Source organism: Homarus americanus, unplaced genomic scaffold (assembly GCF_018991925.1).
Source record: "Homarus americanus isolate GMGI-L3 unplaced genomic scaffold, GMGI_Hamer_2.0 scaffold44651, whole genome shotgun sequence".
Lineage (NCBI taxonomy): Eukaryota > Metazoa > Arthropoda > Malacostraca > Decapoda > Nephropidae > Homarus > Homarus americanus.
In genome coordinates this window covers 311,339-335,688 of record NW_024713059.1, presented here as the reverse complement: position 1 = coordinate 335,688, position 24,350 = coordinate 311,339, and the positions used below count along the sequence as shown (strand labels likewise).

The 24,350-nt window shown below is 36.0% G+C and overlaps 3 protein-coding genes across 5 annotated transcripts in view; 2 read left to right on the top strand and 1 right to left on the bottom strand.

Annotated features, from left to right (window-relative positions):
- LOC121865714 overlaps positions 1-3,441 on the top strand; it is a 44,200-nt gene extending 40,759 nt beyond the window's left edge. Inside the window, exon 4 of the mRNA XM_042365243.1 lies at positions 49-3,441. Coding sequence (XP_042221177.1) covers positions 49-792 — 744 coding nt within the window. The 3' untranslated portion in view covers positions 793-3,441. The remainder of the gene's footprint in view (positions 1-48) is intronic.
- A 2,357-nt stretch (positions 3,442-5,798) lies between these two features.
- On the bottom strand, positions 5,799-11,246 carry LOC121865704 (pre-mRNA-splicing factor syf2-like). Its single transcript, XM_042365234.1, has 6 exons — positions 11,179-11,246; positions 9,740-9,823; positions 9,162-9,302; positions 8,298-8,422; positions 7,273-7,443; positions 5,799-6,746 (listed from the first exon to the last, which is right to left on the bottom strand). The coding sequence occupies exons 1-6, from the start codon at positions 11,185-11,187 to the stop codon at positions 6,581-6,583; spliced, it is 696 nt and encodes a 231-aa protein (XP_042221168.1). The 5' UTR covers positions 11,188-11,246; the 3' UTR covers positions 5,799-6,580.
- A 190-nt stretch (positions 11,247-11,436) lies between these two features.
- LOC121865682 (probable serine incorporator) lies at positions 11,437-22,410 on the top strand. 3 transcript variants are annotated; one of them, XM_042365213.1, is made up of 7 exons: positions 11,437-11,600; positions 13,902-14,069; positions 14,403-14,538; positions 16,338-16,466; positions 16,796-16,936; positions 18,533-18,700; positions 19,201-22,410. In XM_042365213.1, exons 1-7 carry the CDS (start codon positions 11,577-11,579, stop codon positions 19,977-19,979), a joined length of 1,545 nt encoding a protein of 514 aa, XP_042221147.1. In that variant the 5' UTR covers positions 11,437-11,576; the 3' UTR covers positions 19,980-22,410. The 3 variants fall into 3 exon arrangements, with proteins under 3 accessions (XP_042221147.1, XP_042221155.1, XP_042221141.1); XM_042365207.1 differs by having other exon boundaries at positions 11,438-11,623; XM_042365221.1 differs by lacking the exon at positions 18,533-18,700 and having other exon boundaries at positions 11,437-11,623.
- The last annotated feature ends 1,940 nt before the right edge of the window (positions 22,411-24,350 follow it).

The window sequence follows — 24,350 nt, the reverse complement described above, 5'->3', positions numbered from 1 at the left end:
CACGGTGAGTGTAATCTGTGGTGTTAACTAAATGCGTTTTTGTTTCAGGCGGAGGCGGTGCGACGCATTAACGAGAAGTATGACTCGTTGAGAGCTCTGACGGACCGTCGTGAAGAAGTTGAAGACCCCCTGGCGGTCACAGACGAGGACGTTTCGCGGATCGAGACCTTCTTCCGCGGACACAAGACACAATTGTGGGTGTGTCGCACGATGGCCAACCTATACATCGAGGGTGGAGCTGGTGCTACACACGGCACCTGGGAACTCAAGTACACAGGTGTGCCCATCCTACTGTTGGATCAGGGGGATACGCGCTCACGCGACAAACGGCGTCTCCAGCTCATCCTGGCAGAAAAGGGAACGGGCTTTGCTCTCTGGAGAGATATCGTGGACAACCTAACGTCATATCGCGCCCAAGAGCCACAGTTCCACACACTATACCTCTCGTCGGATCACCGCCGCCGTATGGGTTTCTCTTTCAACGATGGACGCGCTGCCTGCGAATTCCACAGCCATATTGAGCGTCTTACAGCCGACCCGGCCAACATCTCTCTCTCAGGTCCTGGCAAGAAGAAGAATAAGACGAAAGAAAAAGTCCCCAAGTACAAAGCCCCAAAGAAAACAGACATTTCTTCCCCCTGCAATTTCCAACACGTGACCACAGTTGACGCCTGCGACAAAGCAAGATTCTTTTCCCTCCAGGCGTTCTCCAAGGTAAAGAACATCCCACCTCCCCTTCAGCCCCATACGGTGGTGGAGCTCCCTAAGGACACTCCTGACACCAAGGAATAGGAGGACTACTCCCCCTTACCACTCGTTCGAAGGATAAAACGATGTTAAAAATTGTCGTTTTCCTTAATGTTGGTGACCTCGAGTTGAGAGTCACTGGGGACTGACCGACAGCCATGTACTGTACGTGGCTGGACCTCCCCATTATTAACGTGCCAATATATATTCCTGTAGCTAAGTACTCACGCTAGTGCCAGTGCAGAACTATTACATGGTGCAATTGTGGTGCAGTGTAGTTAGTTGACAGTGCTCGAGTGAAGTAGACCATTGATGGTGTCAGTGTTATGGTCGTGTAGTGCAGAGAAGTCGTGAATATGGTACAGTGTTGAGCCAAGGATCATAAGTGGAGAAGACAAGCATATAGTATTGGGGTTATCCCGCTCTTGTGATCTGAACATCGAGCCTCTTGCCTGTGACGTGTGCCACACCTCTTGGGGGAGTCCCAGGAAACTTATGTTACGGAAGAGACGTAGGAGTGCCCCTGTGTGTCAAGGACGCTAACGTTACACCTCGACGGGACACTTATTTAATTTCAATGAGGAACTGTTTTGAACGTCATTAATCATTACAGAATGGTGGACAGTGACCAAGAGAATAAAGGTTAGTACTCGCCACTCTCTGAAGGTGGTATTAGTGGTTATTCGTCCTGTTTAAAGACTATTGATGATGAACCATGACAGTGACATAAATGTGATGGAAATTTGCTGTGAACTTGTCCACGGTACAACTTGTATATACATTTTATTAACTGATGGGAAGCTGTAATTAGAAAAAGGAAACCTTGTGTCATCAGTGTGTCGTAGTTAAAAAATTGTGTTCATCTTTCGAAAGACATTTGACGATAATTATTAGTAAATCTTATCATAGTCAGACTTAACTAGCCTTAAGATATACTCTCTTACCCATAATTCCCAACGCCTGGTGTTCTCTGTTACGCTGGCAGAAATTGGCCTTATATAGGTGATATAGAGCTTATATTTGCTGCTGCGTACCCTGCGTTATGATGCTGGACGGAGGGAGCTGTATGATGCTACCTGTGAGCACCCGCCAGGCTGCCTCCGTCACCTCGTCTCTGCAAGTGTCTCTACCCAGCCTCTTGTTTTTCCAGTTGGTTTTTGTCAAAAATTAATATGCTGCTATAAATGGGGAATAGTTATATTGAGGTGGTTAATTCATTCAGCATTTGTATCCTAACGATGTTACGATGAAAAAAAATGAAGCTGCTCACCACAAAGGTAAATTCCTATCATACCACTTGGGTCGTGCAGTGTTTCCCACTAGAGAATGTTGCACATACAATACGTTATGATTGAAGCTGCTAACTGCAAGGTCTTTTTGCAACATCCTTCAGGCCACTCATATGAAGTGATGTATTTGTTTATCAAATTGCCGTGTAAATTGTAAAATTTTCTTAAAACCTCATTATCATATTTTCTCAAAATTCACCATGTACTGTATGTAAATGCTAATAGTTGGCCGGCGGGGGTAACATCATTAATATCTTCAATTGGATTCTTTGTTCCTTTACTTGAAGTTCCAGCTTTATTTCACATTTTATTACAGTTGAGATATGCATTAGCCTCGCTGCAATATTTTATAATAAAGGTTTACGCGAAAAGTTGTAAAATTTGTAGTTTCATACAGTACGCCTACGGTGAATCATTATTGGTCAGATTCGTATTTTTTTTATTAACCGAAAACCTGTTAACAAGGCATTGTTGACGTAGGTGTTTGCGGGTCGACGCCAAGGTCAGGGTGATTCAGGCAGAGGACCGAACGCGGGCGGGGCTGGCAGCGCTCCAAAACACCCAAGCGTGCTGCAGATTTTACCCGCCTTAAATGATCCGGTTTTCAAAGTCATCCAGATCAAGCTAGCCAGCAGTCAGTTTATGACTGACTTAATAAATTTAGATGCCAATGAACTCAACTTTATCCATATCTTTACACAAACATGTTATATACACTCAAGAATGTAGCATTACAAAAGTGTTATGTGATTATATTCCCTAGACTTATCCAACCCAATGAATACATTAAAGTTATTTGTACTTACGTTAACATAAAGATATTGTGACCTGTTATAGAACTGCTATTTTTGCTTAGAATCATCCCCAGCAAAAATATCTAGCATCTGTTGGCAACCGCCATGTTAGGCTTACTTCAGAAAGATGAAGGTAATTTATGTAATTTAATATTAGCGACAATTTATTACGATGTTGCCCATAATAAGTAAATAATACAATTTTTAAAGATATTGTTTTGCGAATAGGCATGGGCGTTTGTAATCATTTATGAACTGCGTGTTTGAAGCATTCCTCAATTCTCATTCTCATAGTTTTAAAGTCTGTTCTTGTAGTTAGCGACAATGTATGATTTGATTTTTAAAGTTAAAATGTGGATTATTTTATGCTATGACAATGTGCGGTTTGATTTTTAAAGTTAAAATATGAATTATTTTATGCTATATTTTATAAAAGTTCCAAGATTTTATATTTTTAATATGTATTTAAAATGTGAAGTTACTTCACACTACAGCTTTCCTATATTTATGTATAATTATTAAGCATAAAACATATTCTGACGTGTTTAATAATTTACGTCAAGCAGCTTTCACACCCTAATGTGTACAGTGTAAATAAACTGTATAAATAACCCTTGGTCATTTTCCCAGAGCTTCAATATATAAATGTTGCATTTATCACGTTATTACCCCACTAACATCACACACACACCAGTTGACAAAAATTAAGATACCTATAATTATGTACCTAAAGCTCACTGGATTGTCAGGCCCATGGGATTACTTTTCACTTTTCATTCACATGGAAACCACCAACATGTCATTGTTTACAAATTAACATTTTACTACAGTAAATACGAAGAAATGTATTATACAGTACAGTAATGATGACAATTTTATGATTTTATTTGCAAACCCTTCAAAAAGTATATCTATATACAGGTTGACAACCCTTTATCCGAAATTCCGAAAACCGAATTTTTTTTTATTTAAACCGGGATTAGCCCACCCAGGCATAGATCACTGACCCACATCGGGGCGAAAATGAATAGAAATACTAATTGTAATAATACTAATAATAATTATTCATAGTAAATAAAATTTTTAATTAAAAATACACCAAAATAAAATAATAATAAAATTTATAATAATAACTGTATTAAAATAATAAATATAAATACAAGAATGAAAAAAGATAAAAAGTGAGAAACACGACCTAGACCTATGTATTATTATTATTATTATATTTTCGCCTCCCAGGCCCCAATGGGGGTCAGTGACTTGTGCCCAGGTGGAAGAACATATAGTTCCTCTAAGAAAAGTGTGAAAACTAAGTGTGTGTGAAAATTATACCAAACTAAGTCCATTAAGTACAAGAGGGAAAATTAAGGTCAAGTCATCACTGAGAATACTGTAGCAGAATTAAAATGAAGATGTGTGGATCAAGAAAAGAATGCAAGTGAAACTAAAATTTGGAGGAAAAATTAGTTGATGGCACTTGTGAATGCAAAAAAAAAAAAAAAGAGTATAGTTATGGGAGGTACAGGTACTAAAAAAAAATACAAGGTGTGAGTATATGGGAAACTGGTGAATGCTGCCCAAAGTTCTTACAGGGGAAGTAAAGCATGTGTTAGTTTGTACAGAAGGCAGAAAATAATTTTAGGTGAAAGCAGAATATCAAGAAAGGATGTGTTATGTTGCCATTGTTCCAGATTTTTATGGATGAGGTAGTAACAGGGAGATACAGGTTTGGTGAATAATGATGTAGGACGTACTGTACTGTAAATGGAAGACAAGTTGGATGTTGATTGTAGATGACGCTGCTCAAGTTGGCGATTCAGAAGAAAGGTTACGTATGTACGTGAATGAGTTTGGAGGTCCTCCATGTGCATGAGGAGAAACTTGATTGAGAATGTGATTAAAACTAAAGTAATGGAAATAAACTGAAGGAAGGCTGGGAAATTTAAATGTTGGCTTGAATGAAGGAAGTGGTGTTTCATATATACTGTACCTGTAGTACCCCTGTACTGTTACTTATATCTCTGAGTTGGTGTCAACACATGAAATGAACAGTGAACTTCAGAGTGAATCGGTTAATATATATATTGATAGAACACAGTCAATGAAGGCAAAGTTGGGGATGTGCAGGGGAATAGTGGAGTCAACACGAGTGTCCAAATGTGAAGCATAGACTCCTCAATGCAAGAATAAGCAAATGAAAACAACAAAACTGTTGACTGAAAACAGTATGTGGGATGAATATTATGCAAGGAATGCATAATAAATAAATTGTCTTAATTTGATGACAATGATGACACAAGAGGAGGTTATTTAGAATCATTAGTCTGACATTATATTACTTAAACCAATATATAAACACACACATGCAAATGTATACAATACACTAAATTCTTGCTCATTTACTCTCATGTGCACCAAAAAATAAAAATATGAACATATATGAACGGGAAAATATGATCTAATACTGTACAGTACAGGGTATATATAAAATGAAAACAAACTATTTTTTTTTAAATCTAAAATTACATGACCCAGTTGTGTGATTAATATCAAAAGTAATTACCATATTATAAAGTATGTCACTGCTACAGTCACAAATACAAACGTCAGCCTGCAAGTACAGATAAAGAAAAAAGTCCTCAGTCTCATCCATGATCCACAAGACTCGATGAACTTGTGAATCAGAGACATCACACATTGTTGGGTCTCAGATTCACAGGTTCATGTGTGGGGTGGAAGACTGACAGTACTTTTGTCACTGACTGTATATGTTGACAAAGATTCCAATGACAACATGTCCTAGTAAATGATGTTTGTCACCTTGATAGACTTAAAACTGTAAAGTGAACAAATTGATGAAAATATCTACAGTAGTCAAATGTCCTTAGATCAAGAGTGGAGGCCAATGATAAAACTCTGACTGGCTCACCATCACCCTATCAGAAGTCAGGGTTAAATATAGCTCTTGGGTGGATTTGTTTTTATTATCATGCATTATTTATTGACACCCCTGAATATCTAACATAGAGGAAATATTAATAAAAAAACAAGAAATATATATCCCCTGAAACACACTACTGAATATCAGTGTTTCAAGCTAGAACTTTCACCTTCTTTCCCTTACATCAGGATCTAGCACACACAGTCTACTTCATAATGGCTGCTGGCACATCACCCATACCTGAGTTTAGGTGAATTTGTAGGAGATTATTTCTTTCAGATATGGGACCCTTACTCCAAGTCATACATATTACAGGTAATTGTACACTCGCCACAAAAAAGTTCTCAAATGCTCCAAGAGTCATACAATATGACAAAACGAACGAGAAATCTGAACCTTGCTCTCTGAAGAATTTTGATTGCAAATTAAATTACTACTTTTCACCTGTAAATACTATAACGACAAGCTACATATATTATTACAAAATATTGTGTCACTTCACACCAGGCATAGCAACCATTCTGAGATTACAGGAGCCATAGTACTCAGTCTGAAATTTGTTGTACTCGGCTGTTCGAGAACCTTTTGTGGCGCGTGTACATACAATAAAGATATTTCAACAAACAATTCGTGTACATTATGTATTTTAAACATTGTTTTGATAGTAACTATTAAGAGGAGCAAGAAGACTGTATAGTTTGAACTTTGGAGACTCAAAAATGTCACCCATTTTTTTACTTTGTACTCTATGCAGCCAATAGCTTCAAATTTCACAATGATTTCCCTTATGGACAGAAAACAATGTGACTTCACACTGCTGTGCCTCTCTCCAGGTTCTGCTTGATTTCTTCAGTGTAGTCACCATAGAAGCGTTCCAACTTTTTGTTGAATTTCATATTGCGCTCATTGATGAAGTTAATATCGGCATCATCATCGAATATACGGCGACGAGAGTATTTCTCTCGTTTAGCAATTCTGAAAGAAAAAAGTAATTTGCTTTAACCTTAATTTATCTCCTATTTGTATTATACTGCCTGTTTAGGGCAGTGTGTATACAACACACCATCATTCGGTATAAATAGCACACATCACCTTTACAAGATCATATCTCCATGCTGTTTTATGTTTGCTCTGCTTACTCTACAAACAGTTTTGAATGTCTCCTCCTTAACTGGCACCAAATGAATTTCATACCTCACATATATAATACTTGGCCACAAAATGCACAGCTATGTCTGTCCAAGAAGTGTACAGTACTTGATATTTTGTAATTAATAGGCACAGCAAAGATAATATACCAGAATTTTAGCAATAATACAAATATTTTAAGAACATATTAAATATAGCTCGAAAAAATCCAAAGAGAACAGTGATCAGTTTGCAGAAAAATAAAACTATTCAAATGATCTGAACAGAAAGGAAATGCTGTTATATATAACAGTGAATGCATGAGGTGTGTGTGTGAAGCAGATACAACTGAGTGATAACAATTTCTACTTACTGTTTCTCCAGGTCGTCAACCATGCTATCAATTGCTTCGTTTGAGTCCTTGTGCAAACCAATGGAAATGGTGTTGTCTTCTCCATAAAATGCAGCTTCCCCAAGGGCCTGTTTTTCTCTCTCGTAATCAACCATGTCAGTCTTCTTATTCTTAACTAGACGGTTGTACTGCCTGCCGAAGGATATTGTAAAAACAGTATTTAAAGTATTGAAGTTATGTTGCTATGGCTACAAATGTCCCTTATTTTTCTCTAAAAATGATTTGTCACATTCTCAATATCAGGACAAATGAATAGGGCTACAATGGCGTTGAAAAGTTGTGTAAAATGAATTGTACATTGATCAAAAACATCACTTGCCTGCAGTGTCAGAATGAAGGGATTATGTTTTGGAATAAATTTTTTGCTTTGTTAGTAGTGTGCTTAGCATAATTACAAGGCAATGTAGCTTGTAAATTTCTTGGTTTCTGTTGTATTACCACTGTCAGCCCGGGGCTTGATTGGGTATGTTCATCTGCCCTTTGGCAGAAAAAGATGAACTTATGCGATGGTTTTATAAGTACAAAGTGGGGGATGACGAGTTCTGTGTCTAGTATTGGAAGGTTTGAAAACTTCTCCAGATTAGCATTATCTGCAAGTAGAAAGTCTGACACAATGCACAAAGTTATCTGCTATCTGGCCCCTGAACCATGTTCAGTTGGCTGCATGGAAAATTTCCATAATCCTAGATCTGGCCTAAAAAGTTGAAATGGTTTGTCTGATGTACAAGGTAATGCCATAGAAATGGATGAGGAACCTGGTGAGACCACGTCAGATGTTGACTCATGGGGGAATGACTACTATCACTACTCTCCAAGACCAACTATCTTACAAAGAATCTGTAGTTATTCCCTTGGGAAGAGGGAGGGAAATAGTATCACCCATTCCAATGTCAATCATCAACTGAAATTTCATGGCTCAATCCTCCATTTATGATTATGAGCTTTGTGGATGATTCATGATTTACAAAGTACTTTTTAGTCTTTACCTGATAGTGGCATCTTCATAAGTAGAAAAGCCCTGGTCAGGATTTTTCTTCTTCTTTCTCCTCTCCCAACGCTCTGCTTCATCTGCTCCCACGTCCAACAATTTTTGGCGATCATAATCTTTACCCTATAAAAAAGCAAAGATATGGTTCAAGTATCTTCAAACTGTAAGGTATCCTATCTGATATTTTTTGCCTGTACATTACCATACACTGAGGAATAAAATATTACCTCATTTGAACTCATAAGAAAATATTGAATACAGTTTCTGATGTTGTAAAGAAGAGCTGATGGTAGTGGCTTAATGTAAGCTCTCATTAAACATCTGAATGAAGCTAAATACAAGGCTGAAAGGCTGTTTCCTTGCTGGATAATCTTTATCATCACTACATATTTATCTGTGACATTATGAGACAAAGTATATAATATAAGACCTTATCTAATAAAAATAAATACAGGGATCCTGATTATCAAATTTATGGGTGAGCCTACACAGAGAAGACTTAAGTATACTGTAATATGCATGTTAAGCTATTGGTCCAGAATCAGGAGACCCAACATTGCTGGTTGGAACTACCGTACAGTACGGTACTTCTAATGATAATCATTCCTTCCTGTTGTAATTGACAATTAGGAAAGGGGGAGTAGAAGTACAGGTTTCCTTCACAAATAATGAAGGGCAGGAAGTTTTAATGAACATGTGACATTACACAAGCTCAGTGTGCACATTCACCCTTTTATTTGAGTTGGCTAGGCTGGTTTCCAGGCAGAACTGGCAGATTTCCTCACCAATCCCAAGTAGAAGAGAGGGTTTCCAAACTGCCTAATTCACAATCAGCCATAAAAAGTAAGTATCAGTGACTAACCTCTGCTAATGCAGCCTCCCGCTTCTGTTCCTCTTTAAACTCAGATTCTAGTCTTTCACGTTTCTTTGCATAGTTCTTTGGCATTTTCTTTACACGGTCTTCCTCCACAACCTCTTTATGGTTTAGGGCTGCAGCTTCATTCTAGAAAATATGTGAATAAACTTAAACATTGTAAAAAAAAGTTAAATACTTATATAATGTTGTATAAATGTGTACTGATAACAATAAAAAATCAGAATAAGACCATATCAATTATGTCCTCATCTGAAGAGTCCATGGATACATAAAAATACTACATACAGGTAAATCATAAAGACAACCTCAACCTATTTAAATGCTGTGATCTCATGAAGAAGCCTCCATGATGAATACTGAACATTAATTTGTGTCAAAAGGAACCAACAAAAAGCTGGGGGAATCATTGCAACCCTGCAGAATAATAATAAAAAGATTCTCCATTAACTGTAAAGCTTAATTTTGGACAAGTGTTTTTAAAGAATTAGTGGAAACTTCAAATCTGATACTGATAGATACATTATTTTAAGACATAAAATTAAGTTTAACAATAATAAACTTACCCGCTTGCTATGCAGCTTGGCAAGACGAGCTTTAAAGTCGGCCATCTTGTTAGTTTTACTGGAGCTACCAGTGCTTGAGCTTACCTGGAACAAGTAAATCACTCACAATGAAAAAATTACAATGCTCTCTTAAGGTGAAGAGCACAATATATAATGCCATACACCAGCAGAAGAAGAAAACATTTAAGGCCTAATAAGAGATTCATCTTCTGAATACTTTAGCTTTTAAAGTTTAATTGTACATGATGTTATTTAAGGGATGTAATAGAGTGTACTGTATGGAGGTAAAAACTGCTTTTCTGGAATGGATGGTTTCAGTGGTTAATGGAGCGTAACCCTTATTTAATGGATACAAGATTTTTGCAATTACAGTACAGTACTCTACTCAACCCCTATAAGGATGCATCCCAATATAAAAACTAAGGTCTACTGTCATCAAGTATTACTTAAAGATTCATAGGCTATTATTCTGCAAACACGCGTGATTTACTGGTACATTTTTTTGATGATTATGGTGAGAATAGTTATTTAGGTTCCTTTGGTTATATTTCTAGGTAATGTCTGAGAACAGCACCTCCTACCAGGAGTATCCACCTCTGAAAATACTTACCATAATGATGAATATCTGTGAAAAAAATGAACGAAATCAAACCTCTTCTGGTGGTAATGCTGTTGTCAGAAATTACCTGTTTTTATCACATGCTGGTGTTTGATGAGTAATTACCATTCCATACATGGACAAACATTCATCAAGGTTCCTAAATCATACTTCCACTGGACTGCTTTTAACCCTCTAACAGATTTTTCCTTCAAAATGAGACACAGTTGATGAACTGTCTCTCAATAATTATCCAATTGGTTTATCTGGTATTTTTTTTTACAAGTAGACAACCAACGAACCTCTAGATTAGGTTAGGTTAGGTTAGGTTAGGTTAGTTTGGGTGCTTTTTGGTTGTTGAGCAATGTGATTTTCCTATGTTAAAATTCACGGTTGTCCACTTATAAAAATTTACCATTTATTTACAAGTCATATGATTAAAGTCACGTAACTGTAATTGATTTATTCTAAGAAATATTAACATGGGAAAACTTGTGTAATGATAATAGTTTATGGATGATATTGAACCATTATCTTGCCTCAAAGAAGAAAATATTACACGGTGCCATAGATTCATTACACAGTCCTTGAGTCACTATAAAGTCCTTGAGTCACTATAAAGTCCTTGAGTCACTATAAAGTCCTTGAGTCACTATAAAACCCTTGAGTCACTATAAAGTCCTTGAGTCACTATAAAACCCTTGAGTCACTATAAAGTCCTTGAGTCACTATAAAACCCTTGAGTCACTATAAAGTCCTTGAGTCACTATAAAACCCTTGAGTCACTATAAAGTCCTTGAGTCACTATAAAACCCTTGAGTCACTATAAAACCATACTTACTTGAGCCATTTTAATGTAAGACTTTATTAACCTTTTCCTTCCCACAGCTCTCTCCTCAACAAAAACAAACCCACTAAATCAACATCAAATAATCTATCATTTTAACATATAAATCTAGATATAAAATACAAAATAATTTCTATCTCATAAATTTCCATACATATTTAATTATATATATATATTTAATTAAAACATTATAATTTAAATACAGTTTGAGTTAAAATTTGAAGTAATATTTATCGACAATATGACCCAATAATAACAAGTGTCAACAAAGAGTATGTGCCGTGTCTCAGCCTGGGTCCGGGGGGTGACTGTCTTCCCTCATATTTAAGCCTTTTTTTAGCTTAATTATACAAGACAACAGCTATTTCCAAGCTTCATCATGTCGGGGATGTATGGAGAAGAAGAATATATTGAAGGTAGATCATGTTGTCGAGCCCAGGTATGGTATTAAACGTTAAGAGGAAGTAATTAATTTATGGCCTTTCTAGTGTCATTATCTCCCCCTATTGTATTTCTTGTTACTTGTACTAACACTTAATATATATATATATGTATGTGTGTGTTATGTGTGTTCATTAATATATAACCTTAATGTAGTATACTGTATGATTAGCTTATTTATTTATACAATATAAGAAGTTAATTACTCTTGCTACTTCACCTTTTGTAATTAAACAAACTTGGTGTGTTATATTAAATTCCTTTTAGCACAGATTCCTTTTTGAATTAGTTAAGTGAATTAAGAAAACTTTATTGCAGCCATCATTTATCATATATTTGACAGACAGAGGTTTATGAAATCTGTTTTTGTATACTAGAATATTATAGTGACAGTGGGCTTCTGTTATATATTGACAAGAGACATAAACCTTCACCTTAGAGCACAATAGTAATGTTGCAGACATATGCACCTGTACTTTAAGAATCATCCTATGCTGAGGCTAAAGTTAATGACTGAAAAAAAATCTTGATAAAATTTCACTTGTTGCCACTATGCAAAATTGAAGTTGAACTATGTTTTTATGATAGTTTTTGAAGTGTTATGAATGAATTTGACCTTTATTTTTGGTGCAAATCAATAGTTTCTGAGATAAGCCCCCCCCCCCCTCTCTCATCTCAGAATCTAGAGATTTTCAATAAAAATTAATTAAAAAGTGTTCATAACATATTGAAAACAATGGAAAAAACAAAACCCTAACCTAACTGGGGGCCTTCACAGACATTTGATGTTTTGTGTGTGTACTACCATGTACAAACATACATAATAAAATGTTAAATATCTCGTTTATACATAATTTGCGCCAGAAATGCCATTGAAGAAAAGTGTCTTATAATTGTCAAAACTACTGATTGCAACTGTAAAATTCCTGAGATGGTGTAGCGGCAACAAGTGAAATGATACCAAAATCTTAATAGAATGTACTGTATCAATAAAAGGATAAAATATCGTTTCAGTGATCCATTTAATTGGAACCTAACGTAACCTGTAAAAATCGGTCACAGCACTGCTTCTCAAATGTAACCTAACCTAACCTAACCTAACCTATCCTAACCTAACCTATCCTAACCTAACCTATCCTAACCTAACCTATCATAACCAATCCTGACCTACTAAAATTTGCTGGATGACTGAAACAATAATAATACCAATAAAAGTCCCATTTGTGTTGTAAAATATGTTTCAGAGTTATATGAGCTGTTGGGTTTACCATCACAGTTAACATAAGGGTGGTTAATCTCCAGGTGAAATAAAGTGGTTGTGAATCTTCAGGTGATCCAATTTAAGAATTTGGTAAAGGTGGAGGAGACAGCACCAGAAGTAACTCATGGAACTGAACCTGAATTTCTGGAGACACTATTTGCATAATACTAAATACGAAAATGGAAGCAAGAATGCACAGAACCTATTAGAACCTGACCTAACTTTACCTAACCTACCTTACTTTGGTTATTATTGATGACTGACTGGTGGACGAGTTATTTGTGTTCCTGTTTATTTTATTTTTTTATTTTCATCAGTGAGTTCTGATATGAAAATATTTTTTTGGGCAAATGCTTCATTTCATAGATAATTAGGCACCTAGGTATGCACTACTTTGTCTTCTCGGTGGTAATGCGGCAGTGATGTCTCATCCCAGGATGTAAACAGCCAATCATATTGACATATTTCAAAACACTCCGCTGCTCTGGCTTGATCAACACCGATGCTCAGTGTAAGCTTAAAAACCGTTCGGTACGGATGGCTGCTCTTACATCCACAAAAAACGTAAAATTACACCATATCATAGTAAGTTCTTTCTGTTTAATATACCGGGGAACTTGGACTACACCAAATAGTAACATTGCACATGACAGGAACCTTTTTTTATTGAGTGTTCAGTTTGAAAAATGAACCTTAATTCTTGACTTGGTATTGAGTAAATAAGAGGACTGTCATTGTTAGTTTAGTTCTGTAGTCTCCCTGGTGTCATAAATGTGATGCTTTTTGTCAAGATTTTAATAATTTTCTGAAGATCACTCATTTTTTCCTCACTCCCTGGATTTGTGTTTTACTCGGCAGTGAAACAAACACAACAATAAAGATCTTATTACAAAATAACAAGGAATAAGGCTGCACCCTTCTCTTAATCTTTTATGAATTTTTTTAAAGAATCCACATTAAACTAGATATAATTTTGAATAAGCTATTTTAATAATGATGTTTTGTCATTTTTTAGGTTGGCTGTATGTGTGGAACTTCCTCTTGCCGCTTCTGTTGTCGCCTGTGTCCCAGTGTTCTTGAATCTACTTCAACAAGAATTGTCTACATAGTGTTCCTCATGCTGAGTGTGGGTGTTATGGCACTCATGATGTCTCTCCGTGTGCAGGATGCAATTATGGAAATGGTACAGAGATGATGCGGTAACTTTGTACACTAATGGAGTTTTAAGGAATATGAATATGAAGAGCAATGTATCTGGAATTTAAATCCACATACTTTTGTGTTTTGGGATGTTATTATTAATGTTTTCTTTAGATATTCATAAATTCATTGAAAAATAATATATTGCACTGTGCATGTCATTGTGAAATAAGAAATTGTACGGTACAAGGAAGTATCAGCAGGAATTGTTATGTTTGATATTGATTAATTAGTTAAACATTTCTATAGTTCTGTCATAAAGCTGCACTACCTGTATATGAGCAATAACTAATAAGATCTATCTTTTGAATTTCAGTTTCCTGATCACGATGAAGTGTGTGAATGGATAGGAGCTGGAGAAAACTGTGAGGTAGCTTTGGGATATATGGCTGTCTATAGACTTGGATTTGCTGTTACTGCCTACCACTTCTTGCTCATGTTGATTACGTGTGGTGAGTGCTGGTACAGTACCTTCATTTGATATCCTCAAAGCATTTTAAAACTTCTTCCTAAACCAGAATTTATGATAGATTGTACATATACCAGTGTTAGTAATAAACTATAATTCTATTTCTGAAATACTTTGATATATGTACATTTTGATATTTAGAGAGTATCCTACCTCCCAAAGGAGTAATGTGGTAGTTGTGCCTGTAAAGTCAGGGCCAAAAGTTCGCTTCCTCCCACATCGACCCCCAAATGAGATATTGTAAAACAACACAACCGCACCGAATGACAGTCAGGGTAAGTCAGTTTGGAGACTCATTTCCATGACTCAGTTTCACACCGGGGAACTAATTTTTGTGTACGACTACGTATCAGTGCTATTTGCATTGTTTACACTTAAAGACAATTTATTGAATGTTTGATGCACAGGTGTCTGCTGATTTACAATTTCCCTGTCAACGATTTTTTACTTGAACAATGGTGATGTATTAAGATCAACCCCCTATTTATGGTAATTTTTTTTGCATGAATGATGGTCATCGTCTGGCCAATGGGGAATATAGAATACATCTCTCTGCACTTATCAGATGTTGAGTGCTTTACCAAGTTCATAATTTTGTCAGAATTCTAAACCCCTTTCACTGAGAGGAATGCCACTTTTGATATTTTATTTGGCTAGTGCCAGATGATTTTATTCAGCTCAGAGGGGACCCCGTACACAAGGGATTAATGGTACAACTTGTGCTCACCCCCAGGCCAAATGCACGACTAAAATGAGATGCACCATTACTTGCTTCAGCTTCCCTCAATACAGTAATTCTAATTTTGTTCCTAATGTTAAAATGGTCCTTTTTACTTCATTTTTGGTTAAATAGAAGGGTAAGGAGATGTATCAGTGGGTCTCTTAGACATCAGTGTATTACCAGTAGTCAACGGTACTGGCAGATCCACAAACTACAAAATTAGATGAGAGTAGAGTAGGTCTACACACAATGGACAATGTAACACTGAGTGAGGGAGCACGTGGTCTGCTCCACCCACTCCCACAAGCCTCATGCACCCCACCTGCAAAGCAGAGTCACATGAGCTTCACATATCCAACCCAACCAGTTGCAAAATTGTGAATTCAACTTGCACAAAGTAATTTTGTTATAAATGGGGTCTTAACAGTAATAGTGAAATTTCCTAAAGTGAAAGCCTCACATACAGTCAACAATATAATTACTGCGCCGCTTTTCGTACTTTTCAGACACTTCCTTATGATCGAGATGCGCGTCATCTCATGAAGCAATTCATTTGTATGTGTTCGAATAATATTGAGAATTTTGAGAACATTTTGCTCAAAAACAGAAACTTTCAAGATATGAGTGGAAAAAGAGTTTGAAATAAAGAATATTTACCGGAAAAGTCACAAACAAATTCAAGCTTTTGAACATATCTGGAGTAAATCAAACTACTGTACTTCTCTTTTCACTAACTGTTATGTATATCAAGACAAATGACACCAAACATATAAATCAATGAATAATAAAAAAAACACCATTTTATAAAGAATAGAATAAAGTATAAACACTTAAAGGTGTCATTTAAGACTAACATTATGGTTAGGGCATTTGTGCTGTCCCCACCTTCTGCTTACATTCATAAAATAAAAAAATGCTTGGAAGGACAAACTAATATGGGTTCCAACTTTTACACACTCTGAAGTTTTACAGTTTGACAGAAAACTTAGAATTGAAGTTCTGAAAATAATTTGTTTAATTATTGTTTTATTTATTATACAAATTTGAAAAATCTTCCTCAGGTGTTAAAAGCAGCCGAGACTGTCGTGCTGGACTCCACAATGGAATGTGGTTTTACAAGTTCCTGTTGCTGATGTTTTTCTGCTTTGGTTCCTTCTTCATACCAGATCCAAATGACTTGTTCATCAATGGTAAAAGATTCTTACATTTACTTTATTTTGTTAGAGTACAGTACAGTATTGGTGCTTGTGAATACACATTGAGAAAAGTTTAAGGTGTACAGTAGTTGTACATAGCAGGTTAATTGATGCAAGCAATAGATCATTAATATAACTGTGTTTTGCCATGAACTATGTATGTTTAGGTCACTAAGGCCTTGACATTCCATTTGATAGATAAGTGTGATACTCTTTTGACATGGTATCCCATAATCTTATTTTGAGAATATTTTAAAGATAGTAATACAGTACTTACAAAGTTTTTTTACGTGATGATACTTTAATTAATTTTTATTTTTCAGTGTGGATGTATACAGCAATGAGTGGTGCAGGTTTATTCATTGTCATCCAGCTTTTGTTGTTGGTATTTCTCTTCCACTCCTGGACTGATAAGCTTGTTGCCCGTGTTAATAACGGTGGTTCTTCAATCTGTTGGTATGGAGGTACGTGCCTGATTTGACATTCCTCTCCTTATTTATTTGCTGTATGTTTTATTTGAAAACAAAATTAGTCAAAGCAACCTTTTCGGGATGACACCCATAGCAAGGCAGCTTTTGTAATGTAGGCTGACTCAGTAGGGGTCAGTTTTCTTCTGAGCCAAGGGTAACTTGGTGTAGTGGCTGCCCTTTAGAGACTGTGAGATCACATTAGAGCAAAGTCTAACCAGTCAGTAACCGACACACCAAAGCACATTGTCTACCATTTTAATTTCTGGCTAGTCCACTGTCTTAAAGTTCAGTTGCTAACTGACAGCCAAAGAGGATAGCACTTCAGACAGTTGCATACATTTTACACAAACTTTAGTGTTCACCACATTTTAGACTCTCAGGGATCTGTTAGTGTCAGCTGCAGTTCTGGGTGTTATCATATGATTAGCAGGTTAGAAGTGGCTAGTCTTAGCAGTGGCATTTATTTACCCTTTTGACACAAACTACAGATCCCAGTCCACATATTTTATGGTTTCTTGAATTGCTAGGACCAAGACTTGCTCTAGGTGGGTTGTTTCCAAAGAACCAGTATATGAGTTTTGGATAGCCATGGGCTGAAAAATGCTCTGAAATAATCCCCCATTTGTTGTCATTAGACCTGCACATTACACTCAATGTTTTAGCCCTAGAGAGAGGCAAAGGTGATTTACAAATCAACCCTTGCTAACACTGTGGGGTCAGTTGGCTGTGGGTTCCACCAAAAAAGGGGATATAAAGATCAATCCTTTATTTACTCAAATTTTACATGAGAATGCAAGACCTGACTAGATGCTCAGGTAGTGTTAGACATTATGTGTTAATAGAGTACAGAATATATATAAGAATGAAATGCTATACTAATATAATTTGTAATTTGCTGATTTACTCACAATTTAGCTTGTATTTTATTTTGCTGTAAAGCTTTCATATTAATAGTTATAGACTTGTTTCTACAAGAAACTATGTACCTGTACTGTACAGTATGTCATTTACCCTATAGAGCTATAGATATGTTTTATAAAATATTATCTCTGAATTCATCCCTAACATACAATATTGTATATGTTATCTCTGAATTCATCCCTAACATACAATATCGTATAATCTCTTTGATCTATAAATTACCATTTTCTTAGATGATAATATTTGTTTTTTTAATACATTGCATTAATTTGTTTTCATTACACTGTATATTAATCCCCTGACTTATGCAGATACTGTCATGTTTATTTCACTATAATGCAACACATACTTTTGAGCAAAACTATACTCTTTGTGACTTTCCATATTACTAAAGGAAGTGCTTCTACCTGTGAGACGTTATTACTACAGTCACAAGAACAAGCATAAAACTATATTTTTTTATGTTTGAGACACAGTACTGTAGTTCCTTAGCCATTGATTTATACTCTTTTCACTTTTATGAAGCTCATCAAAAGAAAGTAACTGCATAAATCAAAGGCTTATTGTGTGTATTCACTAGAAAGCAGTAATTGCATGCTTGAATGGGTGGATAATTATTAGTTTTTTTTATTAGATACTGATTTTGTATAATTTCCCATTTTCCCTCAGTGTTTGCCGTGACAGCAACAGTCTTTATATACATTGTATTTGCTGGTTCTGTGTGCCTCCTGTATTATTTCTTCGCTGCCACTGAAGGCTGCAATCGTAACCGATGGTTTATACTCATCAATGCTGCTGCCTGTGTTTTTGTGTCGGTAGTAACTGTAGCTAAACCAGGTGAGATTTGTACATGAAATTGTCTTACTCTAATACAGCTGAAACTTAATAAAACTGCTTGTGATAAATAAAACCAATTGTCCTAATATGTTTTGGGCAAGTTAGAAACAATGTGACACATAGGAATACTTATAGTGCATCTAACTTTGGAAATGAGGTTTATATGAGCAGGTATTAAAGAAGTGGGGAATGTTCTGTGAGGGTTTATTCTGTCTCTTATTTTCAACTGGCAGGGTTGATGTAATAGTTGGAGATTTACAAAGTTGTCATCTTTCTTTGTACTTTACCTATTTTTTCCCTCAAGAGTATTACTCCATTCACCAATCTTTTCTTATAGTCCTATTTATTTTCCTCAACATTGTTACCTTTACTGCAGCTTTAACAAAGTTTCATTATTCTCATTTTTTTAATTTGATCACTTCATGTTTTGTGACAGATTACTTGAAACTAAATTTTTTTCCCCATAGATAATGGCCATTACATACTGTATTTTATTTCAGGACCCAAAGATGTTCGTCTTCGGCTTCTCCACTCCTCTCTCATTTCACTTTATGTCATATACCTCACCTGGACTGCTATTGGAAGTGCTCCCCGTAAATTCCAAAAAATTGACGTAGGGGAGAAGCTTGGGATCTGGATTGGTGCAGGACATGATGTCAGGTCAAATATACTTTTACCAGAGCAGGAGTATTATTGTGGTCCAAATGGTAAAGAAGAGTCATGGGCAGATGAAGTCCTTCCCTATGTGAGTCTGATTCTTACTTTCTTCTTGGTTGTGTATTCAGCCATTGGTACCGCTACCCCTGATAACTGTCAGGCTATTGAATTTCCCAGTTGTCCATCGCGTCAGAGTGTTCAGCGCCACGATGTTGAGGACGTAGGAGGGCAGAAAGTAATACGTAATGAAAGCAATGATTTAGCCTACAGCTATCCTTTGTTTCATATCATGCTTGGCCTTGCTACTCTCTACTTAATGATGAGTCTAACAGACTGGTATACGCCATCCACTGCACGGCTGATAACATTTGGTCGTTCATGGTCTGCTGTCTGGATCAAAATGAGTTCAAGTTGGGTATGCCTACTGATCTATCTCACCGTAACCCTTTTTCCTACAATGCTTCCTAACAAGACCTCTCGTACTGGTCCAATTAATGGAACCATAAGTAACGGTTATGCAGGAAGCTTTCGGGGAAGTGCCAGAAGTCTGGATGATGAAGCCGCTGTCCCTCTCTCTCCAAGTAAGCCAACGACCACAATTCACCAGGAGACTACTGTTTAAGGTTAAAAGGAATTTGTATTGGATAATTCAGTGACACTACCAAATAGGCTATATATTTGGTAGTTACAAGTAGAAGATGTCATTTTCTGCACTTGCTGTTTGCTCTTAATTGCGGTAAGCTAATTCTTTATCTTCAGAAAGGTATGTGTTCTAAATTTGTGTTAGATTGTTATCACTAGGAAACAGTACAATTATACATCAAAGAATCACACTTTGGATAGTTGAATCTATATTTATTTAACAATGCTTTACAGTACATTTTTATAGCACATGTAATGATCATAAACTGTGTACCTAGGAAGCAGAAAGTACATGTACTGTGTTTGAAATTCCAAGGTTATATATCAGTTCCTTGTATCTTCTTTAGGGAATGATTAATATTTTGATCTTCATGATCCTCTTAAAGTACTGCTTGGAAAGTCATTGCATGACTACAAGTACAGTATGTGTGTCTTGCCCCAAAACAAAATATTTTTATAGATGCTCTTCATATGTAGGGTGATTCACTCACTGGTAGCCCTAGAGTTTCACTAATTCTGTATAACCATTTTTTATAGGACTATGAGCAAGAGAGACAGAGGAACACTTGAGAATGTATCATCAAAAACTTTACTAAAAATACACAGAGTACCAATGCTGTATATCATATATATCTGATATATTAGCGATTCTTTGGGGTTACCAGCGATTGAATCACTTTGTTTAGTACTACATGTGTATGTATTTTCCCATCTATATTTTTTAAGCCTAATTCTTTCCAGGACTTTTTATAATGAATTTTTAAATGCTTTGGTACTTTCATTAAAAGAGCATTTAGTACTGCCCACGTCCATCCATCTGTTATCTGTAACTAGATAACGTTCAGTGATGAGAGAACACTCGCATGTACCTCTGCTACATATTTCAGGGAACTTGATGTTCATAAAAGCTATTTAAATTTTTATATCAACAGTTGTTAATAAGGTTTTTTAGCAAGTTATGGTTTTTATTGACTAGTGAAGTTCATATAAATGTTTATTCAATTGTTTCTGCAATTTAACTATAAAATGCTTTCGTGAATCCCGGTTAAATTTTAGATTGAGCTTACCGCTACTACAGTATTTGTAAGGAGTAACCAAAGCTTGTTATTGACCCAATGTCTCAATTTTTTATGGGTTATGTTCCCTTATTAACTTAAGAAATACTGCATGAAAGGATGTCTTGTCATTGGTTTCTGGTAAATTGTTATGGAAGGTTTACACCGATCACAAAAATTTTTTCATGGAGCTTTGTATTTTAAAAACTAAATTAAGTTTGATATCTGCTGTTGTCAACCCATTTATCAGTATAAAAATGACATTCTCAAAATATTGTTGTATGTCATGAAGCTCATTATAATAGAGTTTCAAAACTTCACCCTAATAGGGTGGCCATAGTAGGGTTCATAATTAAAAATATTAAACAATCTTGGGAGATCATCCTCTCCCCTCGATGAAATTAAGCGCTGCCTGCCCCATCCCAGTTTGCTCACAGCAAACGTTAACATCCCTGTACGCAAATAAGTGATGACACATAGTTACCACTTCCCTCACTCCTTGTACATATACAGGACAGTTGTATTTTGCTGTATATCAAAATGAAATGAAATTCATAACATGATATTAGATACTTATTAAAATTTAATACTTACAATACAGTAGATGTAGGATCATGGCTGCCAAGGGGATAAAGCACACATCTTCTGACCCAACAATTGCCAGCTCATTCCTGCACCTGGCTACTAAGCGGGGCACCTCAGTTAATCCAGTTGTAGAATGGGTACAGGTACTTGACTTTACAGTTAGGAGAATGAGAGGCATTAGAGTACAGTGCTGGACACTGCCCCATCACATTATTCATAAAATACACAAATTTACTCCTTAGGTAAATGAAAAGTTGGCTCATAAAGGCACCACTCAAAATGGTGCACCTTTTTCAGCATGCATTCAGTGTTGGCCTTATGATTGTGATTATGTAATTTATATTAATTCCTATTTTCTTTATGTGACAGGATATCCTCCCACTCCCTCCTACTACTAGGAAGAAGTGTTGGAGTCTATTTTTATTCACAATTCATCTGTTTTGAAGTACTATTTATAAATCTTTAACCTCTACGCCCCGGGCTAGAGTGCCGCTGGCCGTTACCCCCTCACGGGTTAAATTCAGAAAAATCAACTTTTCAAATGATAAAACAATAAAAAAGAAGTGAGAAAAAATATATATTGACCCTCTAGAAACATCCCTGGGGCCGCAGTGGCTAAAGCTGCCTTCCGAAAGCTAGGAATGCTGAACAGATGCTGTAGCTACTTCACTCCTAAGCAGTTACTTCAAGTATATAAGGGATTCATTCGTCCTAACTTGGAGTACTGCTCTCATATTTGGGGTGGCTCTTTTTCTGTCCAACTGTTAGATAGGGTGGAATCAAAGGCATTTCGTCTTATTAACTCGCCTCCTTTAGTAGACAATCTTTCTTCCCTTTCTCTTCGCTGCAATGATGCTTCACTCTCTCTCTCTTTTACAGGTAATTTAATGGGCAATGCTCAGTGGATTTGGCATCCTGTGTCTGCTGGCAATGCCGTGGGCTCGTAACACACGTCTTGCCCGCGGTGCCGATCATTTCTCTGTGGATGCCGGTCACACTAGAATAACCCGTTTTAGTACATCCTTCTTTCCTCACACAGCCAAACTGTGGAATGCTCTGCCTTCTTCTGTGTTTACATACTCATACAATCTGTCTCACTTTAAAATGCTGGTTTTCCGGCGTTTTCGTGGTGTAGCTTAATATAACCTTTTCCTTTCCTATTTTTAATTTCTTTTTATTCTTATTTTTTCGCCACCTAGGCCCCGATGACCTGTGCCCGGGTGGGCTATTCCCCATAAAAAAAAAAAAGAAGCAGCAGAGTTTATGAATCAGCACAAAGTAGTTTTTAGGGTAGGACATCCTGCTGATAATATATTAAGGTTGTGTGAAGTGAAGTGACAAGGATGACCCAGATGGTTAACTTGGAAGGGAATACCTTAACAGAACATATGAGTAAGAATGAAGGAAGAGAGTGTGAATGCTCTTGATTCTACCATGGAAAGGTATACAAGAATGAAAAACTGATTATATTTGATATAAGTTTTTGTTTACTTATGCTTAATTCTGTAGTTGAGAAAGAAAATAATACCACCATGGCTAATGCTCATGTATTTTAAGTTTGTTTCAAATTATTTAATTAACATTGGTTACTCTCATCTCAGAGACACAGATGCTGCAGGTTTATTATGATTCTTAGACATGATGAAATTGTTGTGATTGAGTGGTTGATAGTCTCTTCTTATTAACATTTTCCTTTGTGAAAGCTATCCCCATTTTGGGATTAACATTGATTTTTATACAGTAGCTTGTGATTCGTCTTAATAGACGTGTTTATTTTATGTAAATATGTAATGTCCTGTATTGTAGTTCTCAAAATTATATTTATAAATTTGCTAATGCATATTAAGAAATAATGTGTTGTGTATGTCTTTGCATTTACAGTAAATGCTCTTATGTTTGTACCCTGATAGTGCTTTGCTAAGCTGTCTGTCATGAAGTACATTTTTATTGTCCTAATACTGTACTGTACAGTATGTAATTGGGAATCTCACCAAGTGAGATATGACTAAAATGAGACAAAATTTATTTAATTATTGTATTTTGTAGCCATTATACTTTAACAAATGTGTATTATTAACTTGTGTAATATGTTGGTACTGAGTGCCTTTTTTTATTGCCTAAGGTGTTTTACATACGTAGGTTTACAGAGAACATCCTTTAATATATATCTTTATAAGACCACCCTTGTAATTTGTATGTATCAAGTTTAATATTGTGCAGTTACGGTAATTGAAAATGATTTCATATTGTCTGTCCATAACTGGGTTGCGATAGCTAATTGCAGATACTTGTGTCATCTGTCTTTAATATGATTGTTTAGTGAATTGTAAAGATCTATGATAGTGTGTATGTAATAGTGCTAAAATACAAAGGAAACATTGGACATAGCTAACAGGTTCATATTTTTTACAAATGTAATAGTAAAGTTTGATGTGGTTGTAGAAGGACTCAAGAGAGTTTTTGTTATACAAGTAACCTACTTATCACCTCAGATTCAAACCATGTTTATATGTCGTCATTATATTTTAAGGTACTGTACTGTACACTAAGGTTTGTTTTACAGTTGGCAGCTGTCTGTACAATACCCTGCTAAGGTATACTTATCCCACTGTTTATAACCTCAACAGATTTGAAAGATTTAGTCTTGTTGCATTTATTTGAATTAAGGAATTCGCACTAGTTAGAGTTTATGCACAAATACAAAGCATATT

Excerpts from the sequence above, each read along its gene's own strand:
- LOC121865704 (XM_042365234.1), bottom strand. Across the intron at positions 9,303-9,739 it reads CCAAGCTGCATAGCAAGCGG|AATGAAGCTGCAGCCCTAAA; the intron begins GTAAGTTTATTA and ends CATATTTTCTAG. Across the intron at positions 6,747-7,272 it reads GTTGACGACCTGGAGAAACA|AATTGCTAAACGAGAGAAAT; the intron begins GTAAGTAGAAAT and ends TTTTTCTTTCAG.
- LOC121865682 (XM_042365207.1), top strand. The coding sequence starts at position 11,564 with ATGTCGGGGATGTATGGAGAAGAAGAATATATTGAAGGTAGATCATGT. Across the intron at positions 11,624-13,901 it reads GATCATGTTGTCGAGCCCAG|GTTGGCTGTATGTGTGGAAC; the intron begins GTATGGTATTAA and ends GTCATTTTTTAG. Across the intron at positions 16,937-18,532 it reads TTCAATCTGTTGGTATGGAG|TGTTTGCCGTGACAGCAACA; the intron begins GTACGTGCCTGA and ends ATTTTCCCTCAG.